Consider the following 10,286-nt stretch of genomic DNA (forward strand, 5'->3'; position numbering starts at 1 on the left):
AAAAAATAAGTCAATATGACAACCAGTACCAAAAACTTAAACAAATATTTTTGTTATTAATTATACTATATTTCTTTTGAGTATTTTGGTTGTCTTCCTTGTTGTTTATGTTGCGGTAGTTTTGTTTAATATTAGATTTTCAGATTTATTGTTTAAACCATTTGATGCTTCTCGCTATCACTTGCGGTTTATGTTTTAGTACAACTCCTCCGAAGAAGCTATGAAGCGAAACGTTGAGTGTCAAATTAAAAAAATAGCAAATTTGATTTTATAAAGTTGTTTATGTCTATATTAAAATATCTTTTATGTACCAACGAGTACCACAGAAATATCTGTAGTCTTGTCAACTTTTATAAATTGTACTCTTTAATTGTTGTGAGCTGTAATATTTACTTTACTAGATAACACTGATTGTTTCTAGGGAGGGGAGGTTGTATTATGTAGTATTTGTGTGAGTGTATATATATAAATATATACAATTTATATAACCTATATAAGCTATATAAGCAGGCTATCTGCTGTGGCTTTGTTAAGAAAAACACACAGTGTAGTGGGTGTTGGTGTGGGAAGCCTAAAATAAAGACGTAATGTGGGATAGAACAGGCAAGTAATGGGTGTTGGTGTGGGAAGCCTAAAATAAAGGCGTAAGGTGGGATAGACCAGGCAAGAGTCTAGTACAAAAAAATATCATTAAGAAAATAAAAATGTCGGTTCAATTGTAAACATAAATTGTTTTGTCAATTAGCTATTTAATATTTAATATTATATCACAAACTTTTTAAATAAAAATAAATCTCTTTCATGAATAGAAACTCTAAATTTAAAAAAAAAAATGTACAGGTATTTTTTTTCAGTTTATACATTTCATTGTATACTTCTAACAACAATATTATGTTATGCTTAGTGCTAAATCACTTGACATAAAAGCCATTGTTGGAACATAGTGTTACTGAAACGCACTAACTTTCCTACGTATCATTAGAAGTTGCTAATCTTAACTGATTTTTATCAATAATTATTCCATGAAAACGCCAGAAATTTATTTCAAGAATGATCTTAGTTTTGATTGACTCACAAAGAAACTTATTATAGTTTAACTGTCTCGATTGTCCTATTATGTCTCTTTTGTTGGTCAAGCTTAGTTTCGCAAAATTATTTAAGTTAGCCATAAAATCTGTGGTTAAGTTATATTGTAGAGTGGAGGTGGCAGTACGTTTTCTGTTAATATATACATACATATATATATAAATTATACACTTCGCTATAAACAAATAGAGTTAATAACAAGTAAAATTTCGAAGTAGGTTATCAATCTGGTTATTAAAATATTACTTTAGTTTCAATACGGGAACTGAATAGGAATGATGATATATATATATATATAAAAGAAATTCACTTTAAAGGAGACATTTCGACAGTAATATAGTGGTATGTTGTTCATTTACATTCGTTTATGATAAATAGATAACATTATCAGCCATTGAAATTACGAGACTTTAATGTATATGGGTAACATTTTTTTTCAGTTTTTAAATGTTCTCTGCCATTTGTCACAACGGTACGTCACAATCGACTTTTAGTAATGGACTACGTGATACACCGGTGGGTCACAGACAGTTATGTTTCAAAGCCAATTTTATTTTGTGACATATGAGTTTGGGAAATTGTGACTGCTCCTCGGCACGCCTTCAATGTTTAAGTTTATTTATACTTAATGTATTATGTAGCAGTTCTCGTGTTAAGAATTAAAAGTGGCAGTAGTCAATATTACAAAATCACTCCAAACGAGTTTTAAAATATCACAGTTGAAAAACAACAGCTAGTTTTTCACCTGTTAAGTAATATGCGCTAGTCGGGTATTCTGTATGCAGTTAATACAGAGACAGTGTAAATAATATGTGGAAAGGTCATAGATGTGCAATAAATCTTGGCTTATAGATCCTGTACCACAATAACTGTTATGAAAGGCTTATTTGTACGTTCTTCCCTGTCTCTCTGTGTCATGCCATCTTGGGATGAAACTGTACTAATATAAAGGGATTTTATAAACTATTACTTAAATTAATAATAATTTGAAGTTTCGCCTTCAAAATATATATATATAGCTTGTGAGGGATCACACAAAGTCTTTTGTAGTGATTTAAAAGTGCAGCATTCCACTATTTCGATTCCTCTATCTGTCCTAGCCTGTTCTGAAGGAAACTTCTCTTTCTGTCTTTGTAGTCAGAAGTCATGCAGTCGAGTTTAGGAGGCGATCAGTTGATTAAGATCGAACATCATTATGACGTACTACTACTACTTCAAATAACTGGAATTTTAAGTTGAGCTTAGTAGTTAATTAAATATCAACATATATTAAATTTATGTTATACGCCAACAAAATTGACACACACACTATCTCCTTTTTTAACCAAATATATTTTAATATACAAACATAAAGAACAATATAATTTATAATAACGGTTATTGTAAATTGCTATTATAAATGATGCCCCCAAGTTGCACAGTGGAATATCTGCTGACTTACAATGCTAGAAACTGGGTTTCGATACTCGTGGTGGGCAGAACACAGATAGCCCATTCTGTAGTTTTGAGCTTAATTACAAACAAACAAATTACAAATTATGGTTTATATATATATATCCCTTTTACAAACTTACAAACTATGCTGATTTTTATATCCGGTCTACAACTGAATATCTTATTGATGGTCCAGATCCAATACGAGCAAATTAATTTTGTGTTGATAATGTTACACCTCGCACTTACTGTAGCTGTCCAATAGTGTTCTCTATCGTCTTTCAGCGAGCCACTTTTTATAAGAATCACGCGATTTTTTCGACGCTTCAGCAATATTCTAGCGCGTTTTCGAAAACAGATATTGTTGATTGTCACTTTTAAAAACATTCTACAAATTTGGAGAACAGGCGGAACTGCGTAATAGACAACCCAGAATATACGTCACATGCAAAAAAGACATCTATACAGAAACAAGCGTACGTACTAAAACAAACGTATAACGGTAAATCTATTACAATGAATAAGCCTCTTAGCTGCTTATTTGTGATTTTTCTAAACTTTTGCTAAAGTGTTAGATTTACCTTCTTCTTGATATGTCTAAAATGTGCTATGTATTCCAGTTATATATAACGTTTTGTAGGACATTAGTGTGTCCGAACATCATAAAAGTCCATTATTTATCAGTTGCTTAAATTAGGGCAACTGTGCGACGAGATATTTTAAAATAGATACTTGAAGGTTAGTGGAACAACAAATGGCAGAAATAGATTTTTTTAGAATTGTATAACTTGCTTTCTGCCAAGTTTATTCTATTACTTTATGACGTAGAATTAATTTAAAAATAAAATATCCTTCCGAGAAGGCTACATACATTTTAGCTTTATAGGATATGAAATTTGTGTTAATAAATGCATATACCACAATATGTTTAAGTATTTTCTCTGTCTCTTTTGATTAGCGGTTGAACAGTCTAATTTAGTGATTGAGTCTTGTAGCTATGAATGTCATTAATGTTTTGAAACCTGAATAATTATTTGATGTTCATAGTTTGTTTGAAGTTAAGCACAATTTTGTTTTTTTTTTTAATTTTGCACAAAGCCACTCGAGGGCTATCTGTGCTAGCCGTCCCTAATTTAGCAGTGTAAGACTAGAGGGAAGGCACCTAGTCATCACCTCTCACCGCCAACTCTTGGGCTACTCCTTTACCAACGAATAGTATGATTGACTGTCACATTATAACGTCCCCACGGCTGAAAGGGCGAGCATGTTTGGCGCAACGGGTTAAGCACAAAGCTACAGTATGGGCTATCTGTGCTCTTTCCACCATAGGTATCCAACCCGGTTTCTAGCGTTTTAAGCCCACAGACATATCACTGTGCTACTTTGGGGTGAACCTCAAAAATTTAAAGGTCACATGTGTGTACAAAAATCGAGAATGATTTATTTGAAATATGACTTTTTCTTTGTAAATAACTTGGATAGCATTGCATTCTCCCGAATAAATTCCATTAATTATTTGGACTCATAAATTCGGTTTTGTTCCTTAAATTCATATTTCATTAGTAGTTTCCTTCTATAATATTAAGCTCCAAAAAGATAAAGTATTTTACTTGTAATTTACGTTAAAGTTACCACCAACACATTTTTGTCTAGATATTTAAATTGTGACTAATATTATTGTCATTCTTCATTTTTTCATGACCCCAATTATAAACTTGTATGACTTTGTCAAAATAAGAAATTTATTTTAAATATTATGTATTTTCTCAAAAATATTTAAGATTTTTCTATATTGATATACATATTATTTTTAATTATTCTGTTTGTTATTATAATGCAAGATTTTTATTTTTACTGTGTGATCTACAATTATTTTTCTATCAAATCAGAGGAAATAGAGTAATTGGATTTTTTTTCAATATCTCTATTTTTCCGTAGATGTGCTGATGGCTATAAAGGAAGGCGATGTGAACAAAAAGATACGATCTACACATTTGGTGGTATATATAATTTTTTTATATTAGGCCTAGAAATTCGAATTGCAGTACCTTTCTTCCGTAATAGTTTTAAAATGTTTTTGATAAACAGAGTGTTTGACAGTTTATATATCTGACTTATTTCTTTGAAGGCTAAAGTGAAATATTTTGAGAAAAATAAACTTTGTGTGATGTCTACTTAAATTAAATTGTGCAATCTGATTTTTAATTTACCTTTATGCCCTAAAATAATTATTTGCAATATGTTCTTCACACTATAATTATATTTTGTTTCTTCTTGCACTATTTCATTTTCTGATATAATTTCTTCACAAAAAAAAAGTTTACATTATTAAACAGAAAATAATACTGAAACGATAAGCAAAGTCAGAGCATTGAAAACACAATCGTTATTAGGCTTAACTTGCTTTCATTGCAATGTGGTTTTATATTTTTGTAATCATAATATAGTTATAAAATTTCTTCATCTTTGGTCTATTTTAACAGTTCTTGATCTTTTCTCAAAACCAGAAATACATCTATTTAAAGTATTATCGATTACTTTGTTTATTTTAATTCACATAACACGAAAAAAATTTAATTGGATGATGGTGCTTCGCGTTTTCCTCACAAGTATGAATAAGCATCGTGTAAATACTGCGGTTGCCAATGATATGTGTACTGAAAAGCTTCCGTATTTAAATATTTTAGATGTTTACAAAACATTTATGTAAATTAACAACACCAGTTTGTAGTTAAAACACAGTTAAACGTAAATACTAATAAGATCTATCCACAATGGTGTATTTACTGTAGCGATGATGTGCAATCTTTCTACTATAGTACCAGACCCATTTTAATAGAAACAGGCAGAAATATACAAGACGGACTACTTTAAAATAAAATGCTTCTCTAAATGGCTGATGGCTTCGGTTCATTAAATATTTCTTCAAGTACATGCATATAAGTTGGGGACATTTCGAGAAGTGTAAACTTGTTGTGTATTCAATCAACTGGAGCGAAGTGCTCTGTCAAGTTATACACCATCAAGTTGTGAGATAACTAAGCCCTTTAATAAGTAAATATTGAAAGTGGAACACAAAATGGTACATATTAAGGTTTTATGTTCACGTAACGGATGGCAATGCAATAAGATATAAGACTGAAACAATTATATTTTGTGTACTTTCTAATTTTACTTCTTCAAAGATAAAAGTGCTAATATCACAAAAATAACTAACCTACACAACAGACAGTGCATTTAAAACCAAAGTTAAATATGATTTTTCCTGTCTCCTCTTATATTTATAATTATTTAAAATGATGCAACAGGAAATGTATTTCTTTGGAACAGAATGATAATATTTTGAATAAGTCAATTACTTTAACTTCTTATCATATGGATCTATCTCTGTTCCAAAATGAATTGGAGAAAATACATTAATGTGATGTGGAAATGTACATTGTTGTTTTTGTTTGTTTGTTTTCGTACTTCTTGCATTTCTGGTAATTATTTTTAGTGATATCAAATAGATAATTTTAGTTTTAAATATAAGTTGAATTTCAATATCATTGGTTCTGCTAATTATGATCAGAAAAATTTCAAGTTTTATTTCTTTTCTTATTGTGTTGCAAACAAATAATTTTGTTTTTATTTTCTTTCTAGTGCTGCCACAGACTTTAGCGGATATCGTAACCACAACAAGAACTCTAGAGTCCGTTTTGGGAAAATAAAATGTATGTACACTCTGTACGTCATCAGTGCTTTTAATTTATTGACATGTTTCAGTCTGTTAATAAGATGAGATTATGATATTAGTAGTCTCTTATAGAAACGTACCAATCACTTAATCCCAGCAAATAATTGCTTTTGCCCTTTGTTATTTTAGTTTCTATTTACTATTAATAAATCAGTCGACGTAACATTGGTACGTCAATACTTCTGAATAATTTCTACTTAATGAAAGCAAAAATTAATTTGGTAATAACCTGACAGATCTGGTGAAAGACAACAAATAAAAGTAAACTCTTAGTCCATAATGTAATGCACTCAAAAATTAATTTGGTAATAACCTGACAGATCTGGTGAAAGACAACAAATAAAAGTAAACTCTTAGTCCATAATGTAATGCACTCAAAAATTAATTTGGTAATAACCTGACAGATCTGGTGAAAGACAACAAATAAAAGCGAACTCTTAGTCCATAATGTAATGCACTCAAAAATTAATTTGGTAATAACCTGACAGATCTGGTGAAAGACAACAAATAAAAGTGAACTCTTAGTCCATAATTTAATGCACTCAAAAATTAATTTGGTAATAACCTGACAGATCTGATGAAAGACAACAAATAAAAGCGAACTCTTAGTTCGTAATGTAATGCACTCAAAAATTTTACAAATTGTTTTAAGAAGATTGCACTACCTCATCTTTTTGTCTTAAATATGCGAAAAACATGCACAAAACATCTTAAAACGAGCAAAATCTCAGCGAGGATTTTCAATAGCATTTATTCTCTAAGAAAATTGTTGTAAGACAGGGGGAAGTGGATTAGATATGAAGAGGTAGAAGTCGAGAAACTTGACAAAAATGGCAAAACAAATGGATAGCCACCACAACAATATAGCTTAATAGTACATATGTGAAGAGCACTGTACACCACGTTTCATACTTAGCTTTGACTAATAAAGCGAAGCAAAGCTGAATGAGTTGCTGACAATGTCAGTGTTATCTGTATAATACAGTGTGATGAGGTCTGTGTTTCATGTAGACAGCAACAACAAAAACATTTATGTGGGGAGGGAATAAATAGTCAAGTGTAAATCAATAATATTTTGGAAGAAGTTAACGTATAAAAAGAAGTCACCAATGTAACATTTCAAACATGTAAATCCACACTGTTTTTCTGTATCTGTAAGCATTAAAATGATAGCAAAATTAACAGCTAAATTGGTACCAGTCACAGAATCGTTAGCCTAAATATAATACTGGTAGTTAAATTCTAAGTCACTCAAGGTTAATATCAAAATTAAGACAAGTCTGTATAAGTCTAATATCTTTTATATTCGGACGGGTTAGTTAAACAAAGTGCAGTTTTTGAAACTCCAAGATATCTGAAATATTAGTATACAGGGAATGAACGTTCATAGTTGGGGAACATTTTCTAAACGCAGTGGTCCAATAATGTTTATTTACTCAAACTGTTCTCAAACAAGCCAATGGTAAGCGCTTAACCCAGGTGGGTCAGAGGTAAGTTCTCAGAGTTACCAAATGGTAAACCAAGTATAAGTGGTAATAATCATATATCACCTAAGTTGTCATCCCATATAAATTGTGGTAAGAATGTTATAACTACAATAATCCCCAAATCAGAGCCCGAACCAGAAAAAAACTGGATCATTACCTGAATCTTGTCAATCTTAAGTAAGCTGTGAATTTAAAATTAAAAACGGAAAATAGATACTATAAGTAAATCACCAGAGAAATAAAATGCTAACATAAACTATAAAAATATAAGTACATAATAATAGGAGACATGAATAGCAAAAACGAAGTATTCGGATGTGACACGACTGCAAACAATAGCAGAAAAAGCTAAAATTCATAGAAAATAATGAAAGTCTTACTCAACGACAATACCCCAGCGTATACCTGTTACGTGTATAAAAGCAATGATATTTTAGATATATGTATATACTCTACTTGTTTTGTAAACTCATTCGTAACCTTCAATGTCAGAGAGGATATAAACAGTGATCATCTACCTATTTGATGCGAATTCGATCTCAGAACAATCTATAATAAAAAATCAATACTGTGAAACGTAATTACAGAAAATCAAAGTGGACAAAATATCAGGAAATCTAAACAATAATATACCGTAAAAACCAAAAAAAATATTTATGTTAAAACGGCTTGTTTGGGTTGAGAAAATATTTTACCTAGAGGAGCGAACAACGTTTCGTCCTTCTTCGGTCATCGCCAACCCAAACGAGCCGTTTTTACATGTATATTTTTTTTTCTACAAGTGATTTTTTTTTCTCGACATCACTGAAAAAAAAATTCTTTAATAGACATTTACTGGCGTGAAATCAAAGTGTGTACTATAAATGAAACAGAATTATGCATTCCAACAGCAATACAATACGACAGCCAAGTATGGAAACCTTAAGGACAACTCCTAAATACAATAAAAGAACGTAGAAAAATATCAACATTCTATACAAAATGACAAAACCCCAAAGAAAAAGCCAATCTAAATACAATCGGAAGGACTATAAGAAATGTACTGGGAAACGACCAGAAAAAAAAAAATTCAGTTCAAAACTTTTGGCTTATCTGGACCTAATGTAAAAATTACCTGGAATACAAAACGGATTCGGAGAAAAAAGATATAAAGTAAATCATCTAGTTAGATTCACAGAAACCCTAGTACACAATTTTAACTGAAAGAAATCTACTGTTGCCTGTTTTCTCGATGCTGAGAAAGCATTCGACATTGTATAGCACAACAAATTAAGATACCAAATGTCCAAAAAATAAACAATAAACAAAAATTTGTGATGTCAGGGATTTAGTTTTAAGGGAAAGAAATAAACTTTTCTAAGCCTTAGGTATTGAGGGATTTGATTATCCCCTTCGCTTCGCTTGCGGTTATATGTCTTGCAAATCTATTTTAGGGTTAGATTCGGTAGAAAAACTGTTCTGATACTGCACTTTGACGAAGTTAGTGTTAAAATGACAGAACTAATTGGAAGTGCCGGAGGCAGTGAGTAGGTTGAGGCTGGATATATATGACGTCAATGGAAAAGTTTCTCCATCCAAATCAAACTGTATCGCAAATTTGACAAATAATTAGAGGTGGGACAATCAAATCTCTGAACAAGTTTGTTTGTGAAAACTTCTTTTGTTTAAAAACTAAATCCCTGCCACGAGATTTTCTTTTCCGTTTGGCCCGGCATGGCCAAGCGTGTTAAGGCGTGCGACTCGTAATCTGAGGGTCGCGGGTTCGCATCCCCGTCGCGCCAAACATGTTCGCCCTTTCAGCCGTGGGGACGTTATAATGTGACGTTCAATCCAACTATTCGTTGGTACAAGAGTAGCCCAAGAGTTAGTGGTGGGTGGTGATGACTAGCTGCCTTCCCTCTAGTCTTACACTGCTAAATTAGGGACGGCTAGCACAGATAGCCCTCGAGTAGCTTTGTGAGAAATTCAAAAAACAAAAAACAACAACAATCTTTTCCGTTTCTACAAAAGGCGATAAACGTTCTACACAGTCTAGTGAAACAAACTTCTGGTGTTCAGGATAGCTGGGATCTGTTGATCCTATACCCAGGCGGGGATCATTGAATCCAAATGCTGTAGAATTTGTTGTGGGGAGAAACGGAAGTATCTAAAAAAAATTTACTTTCTTAGTAAAAGCGCCAAAAAATCCACCAATCCTTTGCCATGGCTGAAATAATAAAACAACATAAATATTTTATGATTAATGTATATTTATGAGTAGGATGTAAAAAAAGCCGGAACTCTGGACAGAACACAACTGGAACTTTTGACTAAAACACGGAGGAAATGCCGGAACCCAACCAATAAATTTCTACTGTATAACCATGGGAGCCATAATAAAGACAAAGTACGACATGATTCTTGTTGTTATAAAAGAAGGGGATAACGTACGTGGGAAAACAAGGTTGCACGTCATAACACATCAGTCGCTAAATAAATTTATTAATTAAGTATAGAAAAATACAAGTAATATTACATACAAAATTTATAATGAATGTAACTTG

The 10,286-nt window shown here is 31.6% G+C and overlaps 1 protein-coding gene across 7 annotated transcripts in view; it reads left to right on the forward strand.

The window, feature by feature from the left end:
• Nucleotides 1–6,604, forward strand: part of LOC143235562 (protein vein-like) — an 84,308-nt gene extending 77,704 nt beyond the window's left edge. The window contains exons 4-5 of one of the 7 annotated variants that reach the window (XM_076473807.1): nt 4,459–4,520; nt 6,163–6,604. In XM_076473807.1, coding sequence (XP_076329922.1) covers nt 4,459–4,520; nt 6,163–6,230 — 130 coding nt within the window. In that variant the 3' untranslated portion in view covers nt 6,231–6,604. Of the gene's footprint in view, nt 1–4,458; nt 4,521–6,162 lie in introns of those variants that run through there. The other 6 variants (XM_076473808.1, XM_076473806.1, XM_076473805.1 and 3 more) reach the window with 6 other exon arrangements.
• The last annotated feature ends 3,682 nt before the right edge of the window (nt 6,605–10,286 follow it).

This window comes from Tachypleus tridentatus, chromosome 12 (genome assembly GCF_004210375.1).
Source record: "Tachypleus tridentatus isolate NWPU-2018 chromosome 12, ASM421037v1, whole genome shotgun sequence".
Classification (NCBI taxonomy): Eukaryota; Metazoa; Arthropoda; class Merostomata; order Xiphosura; family Limulidae; genus Tachypleus; species Tachypleus tridentatus.